This window comes from Oncorhynchus gorbuscha, linkage group LG17, assembly GCF_021184085.1.
Source record: "Oncorhynchus gorbuscha isolate QuinsamMale2020 ecotype Even-year linkage group LG17, OgorEven_v1.0, whole genome shotgun sequence".
Lineage (NCBI taxonomy): Eukaryota > Metazoa > Chordata > Actinopteri > Salmoniformes > Salmonidae > Oncorhynchus > Oncorhynchus gorbuscha.
In genome coordinates, this window is record NC_060189.1 from 19,365,100 (window position 1) to 19,390,499 (window position 25,400).

General features: G+C 39.6%; 1 protein-coding gene and 1 long non-coding RNA gene across 2 annotated transcripts in view; both read left to right on the plus strand.

Annotated features, from left to right (window-relative positions):
- Positions 1-2,993: 2,993 nt before the first annotated feature.
- LOC124001879 (hepatocyte nuclear factor 3-beta-like) lies at positions 2,994-5,705 on the plus strand. Its single transcript, XM_046309010.1, has 2 exons — positions 2,994-3,394; positions 4,140-5,705. Exons 1-2 carry the CDS (start codon positions 3,323-3,325, stop codon positions 5,322-5,324), a joined length of 1,257 nt encoding a protein of 418 aa, XP_046164966.1. The 5' UTR covers positions 2,994-3,322; the 3' UTR covers positions 5,325-5,705.
- Positions 5,706-7,911: 2,206 nt separating this feature from the next.
- Positions 7,912-25,400, plus strand: part of LOC124002190 — a 19,048-nt gene continuing 1,559 nt past the window's right edge. Inside the window, exons 1-2 of the long non-coding RNA XR_006832943.1 lie at positions 7,912-8,134; positions 23,586-23,802. This is a non-coding gene — a long non-coding RNA (uncharacterized LOC124002190). The remainder of the gene's footprint in view (positions 8,135-23,585; positions 23,803-25,400) is intronic.

Genomic DNA, 25,400 nt, shown 5'->3' on the forward strand with positions numbered 1-25,400 from the left:
CCTTTTCTGTCACCTATTGGACAAGTTATTATTGCACTCATCGCCATACAAGCAAACATTACAAAGGACTGATGGATGTGTAAGTCTCAGTTTGTTGAAATGGTCTTAATCCATTGTTATATGACAATTATAATGTTATGTTGTAGTTTTGTTTTTATAATACAAACCAATTTGTGACCTTTACATGAGAGGACATGCTTCGGGGATATGCTTTTTAACAATTAATTACAGAATTAATACTTTTTAATGTCCAAACCATGCAGATTGAGGCTTATGTTATGCTTCTCAATAAAATAAAGTAAATGTTTCCTTAAACATAGCAAGAGGTGCACGATCTAATTACCAAGTTAAGAAGACTGTCTGTTGGCCCCTCGTCAACACATGGCACGGTTTTACTCTCCTTTAATAATGGGTTTTACCGATAGTTATGTTCTTAGTCTATGTACAGTCAAATAGATGTTCAACCAACCAACGGCACGTGGCTGGCACCACTCTGTCCTCGCCTTGATGCAGTAAATATTTTATTAATGTCCCAAATGCTTGGGCCAATGACTCGCTGCATGACAGGGAGTTAGTAAAACAATCCAATTAAATTGTATTTGTCGCATCAACTGGTGTATACTTTACCATGAAATGCTTACTTACGAGCCCTTCTCAGCGATGGAGAGTTTAAAAAATAATAATAGTAACACGAGGAATAAAATGAAATAGAGGTATGAGGTATTTGAAGTAGATATGTACATGAATTCAGGTTAATGTGACTAGGCATCAGGATAGATAATAAATCCGGTGTGGCTCAGTTGGTAGAGTATGGCACTTGCAACGCCAACGTCATTGACCTGTTTCCAAACTTCTCAGGTCTATACATAAATAGGGTCAAATGTGACTGGCCAGACTGTCACAAAGGAATGTTGAAGGAAAGTCATTATGAGATACATTTTATGGATGACAATTTTCTTTATACATGACCAACTGGACAACATAATGTAAGATATTTAGCTAATTCTGTAATTAATTGTAAACCAGCATATCCCCTTCACACATTCGCTCATGTAAATGTCCCAAATTGGTTTGATTCCCGCCAGGGACAAGTACGAAAAAAAAGTAGGTAAAACGTTTGCAGCCACTACTGCAAGTCGCTCTGGATACGAACGTTTGATAATTGACTAAAATGTAAAATAATAATACGCGATATATTTATGTATGTATGTATGTATGTATGTATGTATGTATGTATGTATGTATGTATGTATGTATGTATGTATGTATGTATGTATGTATGTATGTATGTATGTGTGTGTGTGTGTGTGTGTGTGTGTGTGTGTGTGTGTGTGTGTGTGTGTGTGTGTGTGTGTGTGTGTGTGTGTGTGTGTGTGTGTGTGTGTGTGTGTGTGTGTGTGTGTGTGTGTGTGTGTGTGTGTGTGTATGTATGTATGTATGTATGTATGTATGTATGTATGTATGTATGTATGTATGTATGTATGTATGTATGTATGTATGTATGTATGTATGTATGTATGTATGTAAATATGTGTAGTGTCTGAGAATGTGTGTGTGTGTGGGTTTTGTGTTGGAGTGTCTATGTAGTGTGTGTGTGTATATAGTCTAGTGAGTGTATAGTGAGTGTATAGATAGATGTTAAAGGGTGTTGTTTTATAACCAAATGCGCCGAACTGTTATTGTTGGACAAATATACCAAGAGAGGGCGCTATGAAACTTCAATCTTCTTAAACAAACCCATAGAAATAGCCTAATTTAAAAAACGATTAATTTTCGTTTGATTTGAGAAACCTTAAAACATTGTCGTTATTATGTTTTATAAAATATGTAGGGGGGAAATGTGGACAGGGAGAAAATATGGACAATTATAATATTGATTATTATAATTGGCTGGATGATTTTATTCTAGCCTAAATCATTCTCCCTGAGCCTTTCTGCCTTCATTTTTTAAATTTTGTTTTATTTCAAATGTATTTAACTAGGCAAACCAGTTAAGAACACATTCTTATTTTACAATGACGGCCTACGTTGAGGTGATCCGTTAAATCGTCAGTGCTCAAACACATTGAATAAACTTTACTTTGTTTAAATGTATCTAGCTAACAGCAGCGCGTGTGTCCTCAGCAATCAATAGTCCACACCTTGACCCTCACGCGCGCACACGGACTATACTTTATCTGGCATATTGTAGTCCACACATTTAATAGCAATCGAAGCAGCCAAGTGAATAATACCTTATAAAATTAAAATAAATATAAACTGGCAATATGGGGGTTCCCGAGTGGCGGAGTGGTCTAAGGCACTGCATCTTGGTACTCTAGGCGTCACTACAGACACCCTGTTTCGAATCCAGGCTGTATCACAACCGGCGGTGATTGGGGGTCCCATAGGTTAGCGCACAATTGGCCCAGCGTCGTCCGGGTTTGGCCTAGTTAAATAATAATATATATATATTATATATATATTTTTGCTATACATATTAGGCCCATGTGGGATGATGGCTTGCGCAATAGGGGTTTAAAATATCAATATTATTCTTCAGGGGCCAATAATTAGTTCTTACTGTAAAACTGGTTGAATACCCTGAATTTTTTGTTTAGGCTACAAATTATATCGACTAAGTGATAAACTTAAACGACATAATTGTTCTATCGCCTCACCAAAACTATTTTTAATTCGGTTAATTTGTTATAACACTTCAATAAGAAGGAGTAGACTAGTGAACAAGTACATTTCCTCTTCAAATACTAATAAAGACCTCAGGCCTTGATGGGAAAAACAATTAAGATGCTTTTAAATTACTTTTTCAAGCAACGTCTGAAAAATAACATCACAGGTTAAATAAAGAGCACGATGAAAAAGCAGCGTTAAAGCAGCACGTAACCCCCCCCCCCCCCCCCATTTTCTGACTTTAAATAAGATTAGTTTATAGTGAATCTTTTCATGAGGCTGTTCTTTTTAGTTCGCACAGGTGTACAATGGGGGGGGGCATGTCGAGGAGTCTCACGCCTAGGTGTGAGGAGATTATTCAAATAGGGCCAGCGAAGAAGTAGGCTAGGGATTGGAGGCTCGACTGGCGCACAGACCTATATCATAGCGTTTACAGCCAGCTTTGAACGTCATTTCAACTCCAGTCATCACCAGACGCTTTTCAGCGCCCCTGGGCACGGCTGGCTGAAAGACAGACCACACATGCGCCAGTCCTTGACAGAGCATTGGCTACCATCGACCCGAATACCCCGTGGTCCCAAATCACCGTCTGTTAGAGCGCGTTTGCCATTTCTTCTGCGGAGAAACGGTTTGAAAACTATTCGGAACTTCCATGATGCTTGGAGCAGTTAAAATGGAAGGACACGAACACACAGACTGGAGCACCTACTACGGAGAGCCCGAGGTGGGTACCTTAAATATATTTTTTCGTCTAAAGCCGATCCCATTTTATACAATTCAATATTAGCCCAGAGATAATATTAACTTTGTGATCAAATATTGACTTGAGGCGCCTCCAAATCCTGCTCCATCTCAACTCACGGCACTATCCTAACAAAGATGTTTTTGACATGTTGGGGAAACGTTTTACTCAGATTGTAATTGCATATGTCTACATTTATCTTTACAAAATCATACACAGTTTGTAATTATTATTATTTTTTACCCATGAAGCAAATATTTGTGTTGCAGGTTCTTTAGCCTAATATCGTCCTTATATAGCCTATGCTTATTACACACTAGAACAAGTTGATCGAGTTTCTATTTTTAAGATGTTTAGCTGAGGTAAGACATGGTGACAACTCTTCGTTTTTACTTGCTTGATGTTGGCTAGACATTACAATTGGTCACATCATTGAGTGAATTATAATACTGTCAAGAAATGTCCTTTACCAAATTTGGACTTTAAACAGAGCACGAAACGGCATAGGGATTGCTTGCTTTCACACCAATTTATTATCACACCGTTTAAATAATAGGCCTAATGATGATCGTATTGTTGTTGATTGTTATTATTATTGCTGATATTAGGCTACCGTTATTATTTTAGTAGCATAGCTATATTAAGTATACTACACATCTATAGGCTGTAGTGTAAAATCTCAATACATAACAGGCTAACAATCTTTTTTTTCCGTCTTGCTTTCTAGTGTTACTCCTCGGTTGGCAACATGAACACAGGCCTGGGCATGAACTCAATGAACACCTACATGAGCATGTCGGGCATGAGCACCACGGCCAACATGGCAGCCAACTCCATGAACATGTCATACGTGAACACAGCCATGAGCCCCTCCATGGCTGGCATGTCACCAGGCTCCGGAGCCATGAACAGCATGGGCGCGGGCATGACAGCCATGAGCGCTGCGCTCAGCCCCAACATGAGCCCCATGACCGCGCAGCCTCAGTCCATGAACTCCCTAACCTCTTCCTACGCCAACATGAACGCCATGAGCCCCATGTATGGACAGTCCAGCATCAACAGATCTAGGGATCCCAAGACATACCGGAGGAGCTACACTCACGCCAAGCCCCCATACTCTTACATTTCCCTCATCACTATGGCTATCCAACAGTCCCCCAGCAAGATGCTAACGCTGGCTGAGATCTATCAGTGGATCATGGACCTTTTCCCGTTCTACCGACAGAACCAGCAACGCTGGCAGAACTCAATTCGCCACTCTCTATCCTTCAATGATTGTTTCCTCAAAGTGCCTCGATCCCCAGATAAGCCCGGAAAGGGCTCGTTTTGGACCCTCCACCCGGATTCGGGGAACATGTTCGAGAACGGCTGCTATCTGAGGAGGCAGAAACGGTTTAAGTGTGCCGGCCAAAAGAAGATGTGCAAGGAGTCGGGTCGGAAGACATCAGAAGGCGGCTCCAACAGCAGCTCAGAGAGTTGCAACGGCAACGAGTCCCCCCATTCCAACCTGTCCCCCAACGACCACAAAAGGTCTCTGTCAGACATGAAGTCGACCCAGGCTCTGAGTCCAGAGCACGCTACCTCACCGGTGTCCCATTCCCAGGCACATGGACACCTCATGTCCCAGCACCACTCGGTCCTCGCACACGATGCACACCTGAAACCCGAGCATCACTATTCGTTCAACCACCCCTTTTCCATCAACAACCTTATGTCCTCGGAGCAACAGCATCACAAAATGGATCTAAAGACTTACGAGCAGGTGATGCACTATTCCGGTTACGGTTCCCCCATGGCCGGGGCGCTATCCATGGGTTCAATGGGCAAAACGGGCTTAGATTCCTCGTCAATAACCGCTGATGCATCTTACTATCATGGCGTCTACTCCAGGCCCATTATGAACTCCTCATAAACGTTGACCCCAAACCTCAAACAGACATTTTTCAGCAATTTGTACATTTGTAAAATTATAGTTTGTGCATATTATGTAGGCCTATTCCATATATTTTTGACGTTTCCCACTGATTTAGTTGTCAAGTTGGTTTAGTAATTATTTTGTAAAGGGATGTTAATAATAATGTGTCAAATCTGTTTAATAGTCTGTTTTGAGAATGGACCAAAAGATGATTAGCCTACTGTAAAATGCATCTGAATAGCGGGAATTTTAAATGATTTTAATGCATTGTGGGAGACTGAAGTTCTTCAATCAATTGTGTAATTCTTATTTATGACTTGTAAATGTTGTAGTTGACAACAAGAACAGAATCTATATTAAAGTGTTATTTGGATTTTATTCTGAACACAATGGTGTATTTTTTTATGTATAGCCTACGCAGCAATACAATTATGATAATAATACAATATTACATATTATTAGTAGTAGTGGTTGTAGTAGTTGTATGCATAGGCCTATACCAGTAGCAGCATCAACATAGGCAGCACCAGATAAACCCATGGATATGTCTTATATATTTGACTTAGAATGACAATATTCGTTTTTATTGAAAATATCAACATCAGCATCTCTTAACTATTAAAAAGGGGGTCTATTATGTCGAAGAAAAACACTTGTAGGATGAATTACTTCAAACATTACACCACGAAAAAAAACTGTTTTCTTTTATCTTGTCACCCGTGTTCATAACGTATCGAGATGTCTATATCCAGTTGTGTATTGAAGATGGAGGAAAAAAAGGTTTTGATCCTCTCAATGACTACAGTAAGTGGCAACATATTTTGACAATAACAAAAAAGAAAAGGCCTATAATAGTCAAACAAAAAGATGCAAGAAATACAGAAGATTTATATGCAGAATATTATGGCATTTCAAATGTCTTGATTTCCTTTGACTGCAGTGATTAGTCTATATCGAGATCTGCACCTTCATGTCCCCTGAACATAAATGTCTAAAAAGGGCCTTAGGTCACACAACTATCTTTTTTTGTGCCTGCCATGGGTAACAAGTAGACTATTCTCACCTTGGCCAGATATGTTTGATTGAATTCCATCCACCATTTTATATTGAACATGTGAATGATATTAATAGAATTAATAAATGTATTAATATAATTAATAAATTAATAAATGCTATAATATAATTCATATTTACACAATTCCTATGCGAAAGAAACCAGCAATATTGACCTATTTATCCACATGGCTCCTAGATATTTAGCAAACAAGAACAGGAAAAACATAGGCTAAAGTATAGCTTAATGATTTGTCACAAACTTTAGATTCCAAGTGACAGTTGTGAAATAGGGGTGGAGGGTGGAGCTGCTGACGATATGGCCACAAGCAGTCAAGCTATGATATACCGGTGAGGACATGCACCAACCAATATTCTACAGCTCAGCTCAACACAGTCATGTGTTTTCTGTCATCATTATGGCGTCGATCTTTTTCAAATGCACAGTCGTGTATGATACCATATAGTCAAGGGCAGCTCAATGTCAAAAAGCAGAAACAACAACGACAGATCTACAACTTAGTACAGAATGAAGACACATGTTAAAATTTACTTTATGTCCTAAGGGCTTAATAAATGTATTAGGCCTATATTAATCATTACTATTCATGATTACTAGTAATTACATTGGCACAAGGCTTTCGGTAGTCGTGTCTATAGACGATCTTACAACATAATGCATTATCACATTTATTAAATACAGTATCTCTCTCCCTCTTTAACACACACACACACACACACACACACACACACACACACACACACACACACACACACACACACACACACACACACACACACACACACACACACACACACACACACACACACACACACACACACACACACACACACACACACACACACACACACACACACACACACACACACACATATAATGGTGCCCCCTAATGGAAGACACACTAAAGTTGAGATCTTTCAAGGAAATTTGTTTCATTATTACATAAAAGTATCCCGTAGCGTCAGAGAATAGTTGTGGGAAAGGGTGCTGATTGAGAACAGTGTCTACTGAATGTGATGCTCTGCCTGCTTTGTTCTGTATCACTAAGCCATTGTCTGGGGATTCTTTTAAACTACTTGGAGATCCCTTCTCAATGGGCTTAAAGATAAGATATAGTTGTATTCGAAATGAATCAACATTTTCACATTCCCAACACGGCAAGACGCCCAATCCTTCACCCCACAGACCGGGGGATACCAAGCCCCTGCCGATGTGCTTGGAAATCCAAGGGCAGAGAGGAAGTTTGTCTCCATGCCAGATAGGACACCGGCTCACCTTCTGAACACGTAAAGGGTGCATTTATTCTCCAGTCCCTCTCACAAATCGTACTTTAAACACCAGTGATCTGCGAATAAACAAAGGCAGTAAACAATGGAGTCGAGGCTATGCCCACAATATAGGAAGTGTACATGCACAACCAAATTGCAGGAGTGTAAATTTTCAATAGGACGTCACCGCTCAGTAAATTTACTCAGACATTACATTTCGTTCTGTTGTTTTTAGACATAATGCTAAGCTGTTTTTTTATAGCACACTGATCGATATCTTAGTAAAATAATATTTTTTGTTAAACTAGCGGGGCACTGAAATCTTTGCTTTGTGCTAAAGTCAACAGTGGCAGAGTTTGAGCTCAAATAAATGCCGTGATGTCTGCAGCCCTTTGCAGTTGCTGAAGGCGAGGTTCCACAATGAGCTCCGGTAGCTTGCCAGTAAGCATCGACTGTATGCACAGGTATGGACATTTGATTTGATTGTATATTTCCTACATTTATTTCAATTCAATCGTTTTGTGATATGAGTTATTTGTTTGGGGAAGGCAAGATGAGAATTGAGCGTTGGCTCAAATCCTGGGCTCACGAGAAAGGTCCTCGAGCAAGCGGGATTGGATTCTATAACGAGTTTAAATCTTCAAAAAGGCTGAGGTGATTTGCAAGTTCTGTGATAGAGGTGGCCTCGGTGTCTTTAAATGGCGTGTCAGAGAGCTATTACAGCTGATAGATATCATTGACGTCATCAGAGGAGCACTTGCTCTATTGCGTATGGAACTCAGTTTTACACCATCAAATCCTGCGGCTACAACATTGAAATGTTAGCGTTCGGTTGGTTTATAGCCTATCCATTTTTGAGGGTTCTGCTGTGTGCCTCCGGTTTTCAATAAATCAATTGGGTTTGCAATTTTCCATTGGCTTTCTTTCGGGGATGTTTTAAACATAATTTTACGCACACCGCTTGAGAATAACTCAAACACTTTAATCAATAGGCCTATGTGGAATTCTAAATGTCCATTTTTTTATTCCATTAATTTGCTATCATAAATTCTTCATTCTTTTCACCATCTCATTGGTACCCATTTACAATTGGTTAAGGACTCCTAATGATAATCTATGGCTAATAATAATAATAATAAGAAGAAGAAAACATGGCTTCATTTATTTCTGCTTAATAATCTCACTGTATAAAAAAATATACCATTGTGTTTAGAAAATAGTAGTAATAAAATATGTAATGTTGAGATAAAACCGCATAGTGCGCCATAAAAACACTGGGGACAGTTTTTCAATGGGTCCTTCTGTAGCTCAGTTGGTAGAGCATGGCGCTTGTAACGCCAGGGTAGTGGGTTCGATCCCCGGGACCACCCATATGTAGAATGTATGCACACATGACTGTAAGTCGCTTTGGATAAAAGCGTCTGCTAAATGGCATATATTATATATTATAATAATTAATTGCCCCCCAATCTCGCTCTTACAAGGAGCAAGAGCCCTCGAAAATACCTATTACCCATTATTAAATGAGCGTATGCCGAAACTCTTCCTTTGATTGAGGGGATAACCCCAGTCAAGCCTCCTCCAGAGTGGAGTGAAATGGGAATGGCCTTTTGGAACCCTGGTTCAAAGGTAACCGGCCTCAATCTGCACTGGATAACCTTTTTACCTAAAGTACACGAGCGTTTATGCCACTGACATCAGTCTCCTAGGCCTACATAATACAATGTAGTTACCTGAGATACATGACATGGCGAACCTTCATTATTGTGTAGGACCATTTATAAAGGCCTACCTCTGAAAAGTTGTTTTCGCTCAAATAGGAAAAATGGGCAATAGAGATAATGTGCAGATGCCCTGACCAAGTAGACGCAAGCACGCGTCCACACAAACACACACACCAAAAAGGGTTTCAAATGTCTGCAGAGAGAGATGCCTCTGCTAAGGTCATGGGCGCACCATCAGTCGCAACCTCTTCACGGTTGTTATAGCAACAAGATGAGCGATGGTACAGCTTAAATTGGTAACCCAATTTAATTACAGTTTTACCGGTCTTCTTATTTGCATATTTCTAGATTAGGAACCAATGGCACTTCTCCAGACTGAAACCTAGTCTGGAATTCTTGGAACAAGTTGTGGTCAAACTTGGATGAAATTCCTCCTGCAGTGATCACGACAGGTTTTGTCCATTCATGCTCCCCTCTAGAGTCTGAGGCTGGATTTGCTGAAAGCTTATCTGTCCTTATGTTTGCTTTTCTATTGCACGAGCTTTGGAACAAAACTGGGATAAGGTTTCTCATAACACTGGGATAAATCGATATTAGGCCTACAAGCATCAAAACAAATGTCCAGGTTTGAAACAGGTTTGAAATAGGTTTTTATTTTTAAAACATATATTGTTGTCCCGGGGTATTGTTTTTGATAATCTAAATTGACATAGTTCAAGTTCTTACTGGAATTAGAATTGCATCAGTTGAATAAAGCAATTTCTAGCAGTAAATACACATAGTCCCATATAGGCCTACATTAACACCTGTGTTTTGATGGGTTTCCAACTCTGGCCCTATATTCCCTTTGAAAGCACTAGTAGCCTAAGCTCACATTCAGCCACCAGGGCCTGGAACACCCAAGTAGAACGGTCTCCCGGGTGATGTCGGGACACCGGTCTAACAAGCTGTAATTCTGTTTCTGCCTATTGCAGGGGTGGGACGGTCCACATACCCCGACTTAACTCCTCTTTCACGCGAAATACTCCTAATCCCATATCTTAGCAAGGGAAACTGCTATCCCACAGTATATTAAATGACAACAAAGTCAAAACTCAAAGCCACCCATGGTTTCTCAGCAGTCAGTTCCTCTCATGATTTACGCTCATCGTGTCCACCCATCTCGCTTCAATTATCAATAACATTAGTGGCCATTTTCTCAATTAGGCAAGTTGACACTTTGCATGAATACTTTTCAATGCTATTCAAATAAGTGTATACGCTTAGGATACAATGCATCTAGGCCTATACATGTATATAGGCCTGCAATTAATTTAGCTAAATAGATTTATTAACAAAAGGCAACATAGGTTGTCTGCTACTGGCGGCAAACCTATTTTTCCACTGGGAGTAAATAATCATATTTTTGTTTTTTATTATTTTTATGATGATGATGATGATGATTGTTATTATTATTATTATTATCACCCATGTAGACTGTTGATATGATTACTCCTTTGAAATGGATGATCAAATTAAATTGGTGATCAAATATGAGACAATGTTTATATGACCCCCTCTCAAACAGCCCCTTATTTACCACTTATTGGCAGGTTTTATAAATATCAGTGGGTAACTGGTAAATTGGGAGAGGTGGGGGTGTTGTTAAAGGTCCAATGCAGCCGTTTTATCTCATTATTAAATCATTTCAGGGTAACAAAGTACCTTACTGTGATTGTTTTCAATTAAAATAGTAAAAAAGAAACAAAAATAGGTTGTTAGCAAAGAACAATTTCTAACAAAACAAGAATTTTGCTAAGACTGTCTGGAAGTGATCTGAGTGGGGAGCTAGCTGTTATTAGCAGAGAAGTTTGGAACTCTCTTTCTTATTGGTCTATTAACTAATTTATCACCTGGTGATGTCACCATGCAGGTCAAAACTCCATCCCACCAAAACAGGCAAAGATTTCAGGCGGACTTCTCCAACAGCTCCAACACAAAAGGGGATTATCATTATTTTCACAATATCACAGTATTATTCCAACCTCATTGTGTGGAAATATATATAAAACACTGGCAAATCACGTTTTTGACTGCACTGGGCCTTTAAACCATGGGGGCGGTTTGCAGTTCAAATTAGGGCGGTGTTAAACAATGGAAGTGTAATGAATTTACCTGCTAAAAATCAGAGAACCATTCACACAGACCCTATAACTGTATTTTGGTTACAGGGTTTGTGAAATTGCAGGAATCGTGAGTAGGTCTTTAGGTGGCTTTTATTTTCCATGTTTTTTACTGCCAACCCCTTTCAGATATTTGAAGAGGTTGGTATATAAATGCAGGCATGGTAAATTAGTGGGATTTTGGTCTGTGTATGAAAGGGATATATACACTGAACAAAAGTATAAACACAACATGTAAAGTATTGGTCCCATGTTCCATGAGCTGAAAATTCCATAAATGTTCCATACACACAAAAATCTTATTTCCCCAAAAAATTGTCCACAAATTTGTTTATATCCCTGTTAGTGAGCATTTCTCCTTTGCCAAGATAATCCATCCACCTGACAGGTGTGGCATATCAAGAAGCTGATTAAACAGCATGATCATTCTACAGGTGCACCTTGTGCTGGGAACAATAAAAGGCCACTTTAAAATGTGCAGGTTTGTCACACAACACAATGCCACCAGATGTCTCAAGTTTTGAGGGAGCGTGCAATTGGCATGCTGACTACAGGAATGTCCACCAGAGCAGTTGCCAGATAATTTAATGTTAATTTATCTACCAGAAGCTGCATCAAACGTTGTTTTAAAGAACTTAGCAGTACGTACAACTGGCCTCATAAAAGCAGACGATGTGTAACCATGCCAGCCCAGGACGTCCACATCCGGCTTTATCACCTGTGGGATCGTCTGAGGGAGGCGTGGGGCGCTGAGTAATAAAGCCCTTTCATGGGGAAAAACTCATTATGATTGGCTGGGTCTGGCTTCCCAGTGGGTGGGTCTGGCTGCCAAATGGGTGGGTCTATGGCTGCACCCCTGCCCAGTCATGTGAAATCCATAGATTAGGACCTCGTTTATTTATTTCAATTGACTGATTTCCTAATATAAACTGTAACTCAGTAAGATCTTTGAAATTGTTGGATGTTGTGTTTATATTTTTGTTCAGTGCAACAAATATTGTATAAGACCAAGAGGCACATACGAAAAATAAACATTCAATATTGATTAAGGTAGTTAATAGATTTTTTTGAGAACTACAGATAACAAAACCAATTGATTTACTGATTTTTACTAATAAGAATTTTGAGTGGAATACTTTGGCCATTTCAATATATGAGGCAAAACTAGGTGTCAGACAACAATTTTTGTTTTTGTTTTCATTTTAATTTATAAGCGAAAATATATCAAGTTAAAAAGAACTTGCACTTTTTTTACAATATTTCTAATTTGGTATGATAATTATGCATAGTAAAAAACGGAAAAGGATACCTTATATACCTTTTATAAATGTGAATGCATGGCCAGGTTTTCCCTTACAAATTCACAGGTTCAATGCTTTGATGAGTTTATTCAAATCATTTTTACCAATATTTTCAATTAATTTCCCAATTATTAATATCGGAAGTCATAAATACTGAAAAAAAAGTATTGGTTCCATGTTTTATAAGCTGAAATAAAAGATCCCAGAAATGTTCCATATGCACAAAAAGCTTATTTCTCAAAAATGTTGTGAACAAATTTGTTTACATCCCTGTAGGAGAGCATTTCTCCATTGCCAAAATAATCCATCCACCTGACAGGTGTGGTATATCAAGAAGCTGATTAAACAGCATGGTGATTACACAGATGAACCTTGTGCTGGGGGACAATAAAAAGACACTAAAATGTATAGGTTTGTCACACAACCCAATGCCACAGATGTCTCAAGTTTTGAGGGAGTGTGCAATTGGCATTCTGACTGCAGGAATGTCCACCAAATCAAATCAAATGAAACTTTATTTGTCACATACGCCGAATACAACAAGTGTAGACTTTACCGTGAAGTGCTTACTTACAAGCCCTTAACCAACAGTGCAGTTCAAGAAGAGTTAAGAAGATATTTACCAAATTAACTAAAGTAAAAAATTATAAAAAGTAACAATAACAGGTTAGAGGTCATTTGTACATGTAGGTAGGAGTGAAGTGACTATGCAAATAAAATGGGCGGGGGGGGTAGGTGTTCAATGTAATAGTCCGGTGGCCATTTGATTAATTGTTCAGCAGTCTTATGGCTTGGGGATAGAAGCTGTTAAGGAGCCTTTTGGTCCTAGACTTGGCACTCCGGTACTCCTTGCTGTGCGGTATTGGAGAAAACAGTCTATGACTTGGGTGACTGGAGTCTCTGACAATCTTATGGGTTTTCCTCTGACCGCCTATTATACAGGTCCTAGATTGCAGGAAGCTTGGCCCCAGTGATGAACTGGGCCGTACGCACTACCCACTGTAGCACCTTACGGTCAGATGCCGAACAGTTGCCATACCAGGCTGACCTGTAACCTGTCAAGATGTGCTCGATGGTGCAGCTGTAGAACCTTTTGAGGATCTGGGGACCCATGCCAAATCTTTTCAGTTTCCTGAGGGGAAAAATGTTTTGTTGTGCCCTCTTCTCGAATGTCTTAGTGTGTTTGGACCATGATATATTGTTGGTGATGTGGACACCAAGGAACTTAAAACTCTCTTGAAACTTGAAACCAGAGAATTGAATGTCAATTTCTCTACCTTAAGCGGCCTCCAATGTCGTTTTAGAGAATTTAGCAGTACGTCCAACCGGCCTCACAACCGCAGACCACCTGTAACCAAGCCTGCCCAGGACCTCCACATCCAGCTTCTTCACATGCGGGGTTGTCTGAGACCAGACACCCGACAGCTGATGAAACTGAGGAGCATTTCTGTTTGTAATAAAGCCCTTTTGTTGGGTTAAAACTAATTCTGTTTGGCTGGGCCTGGCTCTGCAGTAGCCACGCCTCTCCTATACCTCTGTCTCTATAGGCTGCACATGTCTCTCCTATACACACCTTCCTCCCAGACACACCTCTTAATTCTACACACCTCTTTCCCATACACAAAAGAATGTCTGAGATATGAACAGTCATATCGGAAGAAAAATATATAGAGACAGTTTTGAGGAAACAACTCCTATTTGAAGTACAGGTTACACTATACATTACAGCTGGCTTCTTATTTATTGATATTCTCAGAAGATACATTCCAGACATCATTTCGGATTTGACCAAGCAGAGCAGAGCAGGTAGTGGTCAGAGGGTCACTTGTCACGATAGGAAAAGGAGGAGGGGGACAGGGTGACTGTGATGTGTCTGTACCTCTCTAACACGGCGATGTGGCATTTCAGACCAGGGATTCCACTCACCCTGAGCCAGGCCGCATGGCAATACAGAATGCACAGTCATGTGTATAAACAGGATTAAGTGAGAAATAAGAACAAAAAATGTACAAGTGGTGTTGATTCTTATTGAATAAAGCAGAAGAACATGAAATGGTGAGCACAGGCAAGGCCCTTGTCTCTGGAGGAGAGAACAGTGAAGAGAGGCTCAGGCATGCTAGGATGGAAGATTAACTTCTCAAAGAGATACATGAAGCTCAGGAAGCCCACGGCAAGATAATACATGTGTTCAACCATGCAGCAAGACACTGTATTAAATCAAGATTAACGAAGTCCAAAATATGAATCTAAGGTATTACCGGGACTGAAATGGAGAAGTTATGCATGTGTGTTGTGTTGTTTATGTGCTTCTATAGCCTTTTTCTCTAGCGTGTATACAGAATTTGTCAGAGTCACATTTTTATATGGGTTTGATGCAAGTGCTTGAGAACGCCACCATAAAACATGATTTCATTCAGCTGTGGTAAAGAGATTTCTTCTCAGTTATCATTGATTGATCCGACATGATTCCTTTATTCCCCCTGAAGCCTGAAAACCTTGTGAGTGAGGTTTTAAATTCAGACTGGCATAACTGATGGATATCTAGCTGAAGGGTTCTCTGCCTTGGACTCGGGACTTGTATTTCCTTTTCCTGTGTCCATCCAGTGCAGACGTTCACAGGAATGGCTGCTGAGCTCTCTCCTCACCCACCTCCAATCCTAGGGAGCTGAGGCCTGAGCCCACAGGCCAGTCAAAGCGAAGGACATACAACTCATTAAAAGTTAATGAAACCTATAAATGCAGTGCGCCAGCGATTCATTTAAACCCCGAAGCAATCTCCTCTTCCAGCAAAGGCAAACAAGCCCGTGTGGCCCCCCAACGCTCTACTCTGAATAACAAACTACGTAATATTTTCTTCTGTATAAGTTCCCTATGCAGACATGTTCAGTGTGATAGGCTATCTTACAATGGGACTTGTCCAATTTATTGAAACGCGGGGAAAAAGTGTTCTGCAGAGGTGAATTCTGTAATCTGCTTCCAAGTTGAATTTAATACCTTTACTTTACACTGCCTCAGCTTGTCATATATGCCTTTTCAACATTCATGAGAATCAATGACATTCAAATAATGTGCTCATTTTAATACCATACGAGTGAGAGAAAAAAATCATTGTTAAATCCTGTATTTGTTCTCCTTCATGGTATAACAGTACGGAGGACTGCTCCTGATCCGTGCATTGTTTACCATGCATAGGCTATTTCAACCCTTTAAAGCAACCCACCCCTCTCAGTCTTGCCCAGGGAAGCCATCATCTAATAATAGTTCAACTCAATTTAATAACAACCAATCGACAGCAATAACATGTAAAAGTGTGCAAAGACAAGTGTCAATTGAAAACTAAGCGTAGAACAATAACCACCCACTTTAACATGACCTCCCACGGCCCATAGAGGTATCCTCCAAGGATTCAAATTAAATTCCCTCCATGTGTAGCAGCACTGTCAGCCATTTAATCAATTCTCATACCCTGACTTGAGTTAAATGAATCGCCAATTGAATCCCATATAAATGGCTGTGTCATTTATCATGTACAGGCTGATGCTCAGCTGAAGGGTCCTGGAAAGCTGGTTGGTGTCTGTAGAGCAGTTGAGCAGATTACCATTAAAGACAAGAGCTGTACATTTCCTCTAACAGAGTATTCCCCTGATACACATGATTTAACCCATCGCCTGTTCACCGCTGTCTGTGAAATAGTCTGGAGTGGGGTTTAATATCCTGTCTGATGAAGAAGTCACCAATCCAGATGTATGTGTCATGATCGGATGCCTTTATTTTCCTATGTGCTATAGCGGCAAGTATTCAACTGTTTAGACCAAAGACACATAAAAAAAATGTTATTTCTGGTCTCTTCAATGTTGTCACGCCTTGGTCATTGTATTTTGTGTTTTTGTTAATATTTTGGGTAGGCCAGGGTGTGACATGGGTTTATATGTTGTGTTTCGCATTGGGGTTTGCAATATTTGGGATCACGGCTGATTAGGGGTGTGTCTAGTTAGGCTTGGCTGCCTGAGGCGATTCTCAATCAGAGTCAGGTGCTTGTCGTTGTCTCTGATTGGGAACCGTATTTAGGTAGCCTGAGTTCGCGTTGTATTTTGTGGGTGTTTGTTCCTGTCTCTGTGTTGTTGTTCACCAGATAGGCTGTAATAGGTTTTACGTTCCGTTTGTTGTTTTTTGTATTTAGTTCAGTTATTTCATGTACCGCGATACTATCATTAAAGTCATGAGTAACCTACACGCTGCATTTCGGTCCGACTCTCTTCATTCAACAGACAAACAACGTTACAAATGTATTGGTGTAACACACCATTGACATTGTTTCCGAAAGATATTGTGTCCAGTTACAGTAGCGGTGTGTTTGTGATTGCTTGAGGTTTCAGAGACTGTTGCGTTACTATAATGATGCAAATTTCAGGTGGGGTCATATACTTAAAATTAACACTGAGTCAGTAAGCTGATGTAGACCACTGGGAAGATTGATGATTGTCAGTGATGTGTTTATGAAAGGTAGTTTGTAAAGGACTAATCCATACAAATGCTACAGCATCGTGTGGGACAGTGCTAATTAGTTGAGGATGGAAATGCATACCAGCCTCTCACAGAGGTTTGAATAAGAGTGTGTTTTGGTTTTCATGATTAGAAAAACTACAAGATCAACACATACAATTCTACTGTCATAGTCAGGATGGCGTCGTATGGCTTTTGCACCGTAAAACAAGACATTTCTGATGATAGAGGAGTTGTTAAGTAGGACTGAATAGGAACAGTTGTCTGGTTTGTTGTCTCTGGCATTAGAAACCAAGCATAGTTTGCAAACAGATATAGCAGTGTCACAGATCCAAAATGTTTCATATATAGTTGCTAAGTAAGCAGTGATTTGGGATGATTTTGTGGGTGACAGAAGGTTCCAAGGTTACTTTGGCTGTTCTGACAGAGGTTCCAGACTCTATGTCTCATTCCACCAAATGTCTGACCAGATATGCTTCATGACAGCATCTGCAAGCTCTGTCAATTTTCTGCCAAGCCTGAGTCATGTACCTATCATCATCATCATCATCATCATCATCATAGAAAAAAACCAAGAAACTTTTCAATTCACCCCCATAACACTAAATCCTGGACAGAAGTTGGTCCATCACTATTCATACCATTCATTGTACTGCCATTACAACAACTAAACACATCATTTGTGTTTCCGAAATCCATCCAGTATGTATCCAATACCAAATGTCTGTCGACTGAAAGCCTATACGTAGCAAGCAGGGGTGCATAATTACTAGGAAACATTTGACTGAACATTTGGTGATAAAACGCAGTGGTCCCCCCCCCCCCCTCCAGCTTAAAACTAATTAATTCGGGATCCTGACATAAACTCTCCAATCCTTTGACAGCTTGGAGCTGAAATAAAAATGCTAGTTCTCCTGGGAACGGCAGGAGATAGCCGGCTCTTTTCTGGACTGTTTGCTCACTGGCCCTGAGAGCAATCTTCTTCAGTCAGAATGAAATGCAAGGACACAAACAATGTACCACGGAGAGAATGGGAGATGGGGAATGAACAGTTTGGACTATTTGCTCAGCAGAAGGGCAGCCACAATGGCCGGTGGATGGCTTTCCCATGCATCAAGCCTCTTAGTCTTAGGCCTCCCTTTGTTGCCGGGTTTTTCGCCCCGGCCAGATAAGAGCCCAGCTGCCCTCTACTTTTAATTCTCATTGTACACCGTACTGTAGCGTCATTGATCTGCCTACATACTGCCTGCCATGATGTTGCTGTCTAATTGAACAGGTTATCGCCTATGTATCTCGGTGGCTAAGGATCACCTTAGCTTGTGCTGCCGTTTAAGGCCTGAATCCCTTTCTCTTCGGTAAACAGCAGAGAGGTGGTTAGGGTGGAGGAATAATGTCTGACCCCTCTTCTCTCCAGAAAGGAGGCAGCACAAGTCAAGCACAGGATATGATAATGATACCCATTCACAGTTTCTTCATACTGCATATGTATAGTTCATATGGAGCTGGGCTCACCATGAAGGAAATGCAGCTCAAATACACAACTAAGACACAGGGAGGAGCCACCAAAGTGAAATAGACATTTCAACACTGTTTTTAAGTCTCAGACATTGACAGAGATGTCCTGCAGGCTCCTATGCTGCTGAATACTGCAGACGGCCCTTGAGAGAGCGATCAGATGCAGTCATTAAATTACCTAATGCCAACTCAAGTTAGAACAAAATAATGCCAGTAGTTGCCCTGACTGAGACCAGGATCCACATTGTGGTCTTTTATTTCAGTTTGTTAGTTTGTGTTTGCGTTTACATTGACTAGTTATTAGTGGAATTTGAATTCAGACAGTGAGTTTGTAATGTCTATTTGACAGGCACAGCAATTACTACAGTTCCCTCTAGTAGTCTTCTGAGGAAATGTAAAAATGGTAACAATTTCTCTAAAAAACATCTGATATCATACAAACACACACTCAAATACACACCCATCCCCCACCTTAAAGGCTGTAATGTCACAGGGCCCTGTGGGTGGTCAGATCCAGATGCTGAGAGGATGGTGGTGGAACATGTTGCCGTTAATTCAAAGTTACAATGAACCTTGTGAGGTTGCTGCCATTTTGTAGGTAATTCCTGTCATTGACTTGTCAATTTCTATTATGCATTTTATGCATGGATTATAATTCAGAAGGACAGCATGTGAGCCTTGATATCCCAGTGTAAGAATGGGCAATTACAAGCTGGTCATGTTTGAAAGAGATGTGCTAATACCTGCTCCGAATGGACTCTGGAACACGATGGAAGTGGAGCTCAATATCCAAAGAGGGAGAAATTTTATTTAAATGATTTTACGAAGGAGATCAAATATAAAATATAGATCAAATGCAGCTTGGATATTAGCAAAGAGAAAATCTTCTTTAAGGAACAATAAGTGCTTGTTTTGGTTGAGAGTGAGCAGCTTGGCTGTTTGTTGTGCCTCTGAACGTTTGGTGAGCATGTCAGAGCTCAGGTATGGGAGGAGAAATACGTGTGTTGCTGGGCTGTGTGAGCGGAGCGGCAGCAGCCTGTGGGGTGGGTGGTGCCGGGCTTGGCAGCCCTCTCAGCTTCACGCTCCAATGACCCTGAAATAAAGCTATGTTCATGGCATTTTAACACTGCTTAAGGTTGTCAGTGGCCGTGTAATTTATGACTTCTGAGAACATCAGTTTTGGGTTCCGTACAACACACAATCTCCCAGCATTCAAACATGGAGAAAGAGCCAGTGAGTCACACAAGATGAAATGTACAACACTCCTCCAATTACCCCAAGCACTGTCGACCTCTAGCTCACCATGCTGTTGTCTTGTGTGTCAGAGAGCACTCGGAGGACTGGCACAGAGTTTATGTTATGATGCTTCAGGCCTTCTGACATGTTCTGTGTTCAAGGTGGTCTTTTGTCACCTGTGTGGTTGTCTAAAGCCATGAGGCTATATTCACAGCCGTGAAATATCAGGCCCTGCAGCTCCTAGTGGATGGCCAGAGGCAGAATTCATTGTCATTGGCTTCTCCTTTGACAAACCAGAGCAGAGAATGTTAGCTTCTCCTGAAGTCGAATGAGGTGATGCACTTTGCATTGTATGTATTTAAAAATGCATGTTTTATTGGCAATATTAGTTTGCCATTGTATGGGAAATGCAATCAAATGTAAATATATAGTTTTTCTCTTCAAATAAGTATATACTTTCAAGGGCATTATTTGCCTTTTTTCTTAAATTGCAGGTTGTGGTGGATTGAATTAACAGCTGATTCAAAATGTACTGTATGTCAATGTTCACTCACAATTTGATAACCACTAGAACATTATGTTGAATTAAATTGCAGAACAAGATATTGATAAATAGCCCTTTTCTATTTTCTTAACTAAACCATATCTCACAAAGTAAGACATTAATTTAAGCTCTCCTCACGATACGTTGATTTGATCAACTGAAAGACTTTGTACAATATAACACAATTATTACTTGTTTTTATGAAGCATCTTACAAACCTATAAAGCTAGCATCTGTAGTTGAAACAATCACAAAGCGGACACCCCGCCTCTGTTTTGGGAAGAAGCTGAGGGATGGGCCTGGGAAAATGTTCATCCTCAAATTCATAGACAGAGAAATGGATGCAAGGGCTGACGATCCATAATATCATAATGATAGTTTAAAATATATATTTTTTTAGGCATTTAATTTGTTTACAAACATTGGAGTAAAAAAATATTATATTTTGTGTTCTGATGGGATATAACAGTTGAAATAAGCTCATGAGGCATTCTTAAGTTATATTCTTCAAGAATCAATGGGTATATATCACTAATGTTTATGTCCAAAAATGAATGCAGCAACTAAGGATTTTAGCTCCTATAAGGAAAATGTACAATTATGTACTAAAATTAGGAAAACTACAAGTTCTCCTTGTATATTATACAGTTTAGAGGCAAATAGATACATAATGAAATGACTTAACTGTGTGGATAATATTACACATATTCTGTAGGACTACATACTATTTACTTTTGCCAGAGCTATAGAAAATGAACAAGAACATTATTCCCCACGGAAGAATGTCAAATGAAAAGGAAAGTATTTCTTAGCGTTCTATAAATGAAATGATTTATTTCTTTATTTCTATTTTTGTGAGATAGTTACGAGGTTTTCATAGGATATTGAGAATAATTAAAGTCAATATACTGATACATTTGTCAACAAATTGTCTGTGGGTTTCATAAAGTTACTATTTCAATTACAAGACATTTGACTATAATTATGTAACTTGAATTCTACAAATAGAAAATTAAAACCAAATTAATTAAATTAGTAGAACATAATTGAAAAATAATTTAACATGTCTTGGAGTTATCCCAAAATGGTACATAATTCTGAGATATCCCAAAATGGTACATAATTCTGAGATATTCCAAAATGGCACATAATTCTGAGATATTCCAAAATGGTACATCATTCTGAGATATCCCAAAATGGTACATCATTCTGAGATGTCCCAAAATGGCACATAATTCTGAGATATTCCAAAATGGTACATCATTCTGAGATATTCCAAAATGGTACATCATTCTGAGATATTCCAAAATGGTACATAATTGTGAGATATTCCAAAATGGTACATCATTCTGAGATATTCCAAAATGGTACATCATTCTGAGATATTCCAAAATGGTACATAATTGTGAGATATTCCAAAATGGTACATCATTCTGAGATATCCCAAAATGGTACATCATTCTGAGATATTCCAAAATGGTACATAATTGTGAGATATTCCAAAATGGTACATCATTCTGAGATATTCCAAAATGGTACATCATTCTGAGATATTCCAAAATGGTACATAATTGTGAGATATTCCAAAATGGTACATAATTGTGAGATATTCCAAAATGGTACATCATTCTGAGATATTCCAAAATGGTACATAATTGTGAGATATTCCAAAATGGTACATCATTCTGAGATATTCCAAAATGGTACATCATTCTGAGATATTCCAAAATGGTACATCATTCTGAGATATTCCAAAATGGTACATCATTCTGAGATATTCCAAAATGGTACATCATTCTGAGATATCCCAAAATGGTACATCATTCTGAGATATTCCAAAATGGTACATCATTCTGAGATATTCCAAAATGGTACATCATTCTGAGATATTCCAAAATGGAGGTGATGTTGACTGAGTAATTGACAAAAGAGCAACATACATCCATCCCTCAATTTCTAAAAGGATGACAGTTGTTTATCTAAGATTTGTTGTTGTATTCAAGTTATTTTTCATTTCCCTGGTTGCAAAGATCTTATTTTTCTATTTATGTATACAGACAAATGACCATATATTATATAAATGGGAAACTTGCATATTTTATGACTGCAATTGTATTTTAGATAATGCTCAATATTCTATATTTGTTTTATGCCAGTGTGCCTTTTGTGTGGCACTTGTTTTGTGGTATTTCTGAGTATATGTTTAAACTGTGCCTCTGCATTGGGTCTGCTAAACACACTGAGTACTCAGCACAAGCAGCCCACTGACCATGTCGTTTACATCACTACTTTTCTCTCTATGCGGAGGTGTCAACACCCTGCCAACACCTTTGGCACACGTGCTTGAATGTGGCGGGCAAGTTGGCTAAACATTCCTGGGTGTTCCCCATTCTCCTCCCTATACCTGCCTACCACTACCCACACTGAGCTGCTTTAGTTCTGTCTCTGTCTCCCACAATGCAAAGTTGACTTTCTCACAGAGAATATAACAATTTACCTCTATTCCAACTGTTTTTTTGTGACAATATTAAAGCTAATGTTAAAAGTTGCATATGTTGTGTTATTACCAAAATATTAGGATAGACATTGGTATAAAACAGCATTAAGAAGTCAAATGTGTATTTAAAAAAAAATGATTTCACCTTTATTTAACAAGGTAGGCCAGTTGAGAACAAGTTCTCATTTGTATAATCTGTGAGATTTCTCTTTGCAATAGCCTATATACTGTATGTTCTTAACTGTGACTGGATAAAATGCTATGCTTTGGGAATTCAATGTCGCCATCCCATGCTTATCGGCACATCCAGCCTATTTGAGTGATTTTGAAATGCTTGGTCTCTGAGGACGGATCACAGCAGAGCTATAACCACACATCAAATAAAGAAGAGAAAAGGATTTATGGAGCTTCTCTCTTTCTCTCTGTCTAACAGGTCTCTGCTGGGGAGGGCTCCATGGCTGTGGCGTCGGAGAGGTGCCTTCGGAGAGAGGATGGATAGGGAGGAGAGGAGGCCTCAATGTAAGGAGGGATAACGAGTAGAGGAGGCCATAATGATACATAGAAGGAGAGTACTGGTTCGGACAGAAGAAGCAGATGGATCTGACTGCCACACACATTGTCCCTTGTGACCGCCCCTTGGCACCCGCCAGGTATGTCAGCCGTGTTTACCAAGCCATCCATCTCCTACCTGCCCTTCTGGAACAGGAACCTTTGTTTGAACCATACAGTAGTTAAGCCACCCTTTGACTCGGCTTAACCCAATTTATTTCCTGGTGGGTGAAGCAGCATGGAATTGATTGGCACCTTAGTTTTGACCATTCTTTTTTTTACAATGCTAATGTATTTAGATGACTCAGAGAAGAGTGGGTGATTGTGGTCAGGAGAGGTGGTGAGTTATAGAGAGAGGTCCTTATCATGGGTAGCCAGGATTAGCAAATAAACTGGCCATGGAAGACAACACACACGTACTGGGAGGATTTCAACTCTATGACGTTCAGACATGCCTGTTATAAACAAGCACATGGTTCAAGGGTATGAAATTGAAAACAAAATGGCTAACAACATAAGACAAACAATATGGATAATAGGATCTGAAAGGAAGGAAGCAATTATTTCCAAGTCATTAGAGCTAATACATGGATAAATATTATTGCGGCTGTTTACCAATTGCTTTTGAATGTTGTTGTATCAGTGATGAAGTGAGTTGAGGCAAGGAGAAATTGGGATGTGAGGGGATGTAGTAAAAGCTTTTCAGTCAAGGCTACAACATCAGTTGTTCATAGCAGTGCTTTATAAAACTGCCATTAATACGATCCCTTACTTTTACCTGAATGAATCAACTTTACCTAATTGTTAATGGAACAAAGAAGGTGACATTTTCTGAGTGAAAACTCTTTAACTCTAGTTTCTCTACTGCTGTGTGCCAAACACTTTTAGTCCCAGCTTCACACTGTTCCTTGAAACACAAACCTCTCTACTTCTCTACTGCTGTGTACCTAGCACTTTTAGTTCCATCTTCACACTGTTCCTTAAAACACAACCTCCATTTATCTCTCACTTCTCCTCACTTGGAGAGAGCTCTGAATACGCCGCGCTAATGATTGACTCGTAGTTTGCAAAATACCATACAAATGGCAGCTACTTTGCTCATTTTCGTTTCACTATATTTTCAGCCATACACCCTTGAGCTTCCACAACCTTCTCCAACTCTCATACAGTATTATTGGATTTGGTGGTTGGGGTGGGTGGACCGTGACAAACTCTTTTTAGAAAACCATCGGCAAGTTCAGGCAAATGGGAGATAAGGGCTGTCGCTGCCCCATTTAGTGGGTTATAAGAATGAGGCTGTGCAGACTTCATTCTCCCGTAAGATCAATGTGGCCTTTCTGAAAGCCATTTCATGCTTCTCCTTTCTGCCATAAAGCCCACTTTGACAGGCATGAAATGAGCCCTGGACTTCTCATTCACATCATGAACTAGGGAGCAAACCAATAATATGGTACTTTAATGAACCCTGGGTGGGTAAAACAGGATCAAACTTTAAATGACTTGTTCTGTTCATGGTTATCATTTCAGGGACCCTGTTGGACAAAAAGAGAGATGGTCCTGATTAGATTAGATCAAAATACACATTTATTGGGAAATGTCAAGCTCTCGTTCTTATCACCAGACAATTTCTGTCACGATATGACATATTGAAAGCTCAGTGATATGCTATAATGGGTGAAGTCTTGTGCTGCTGTATGTT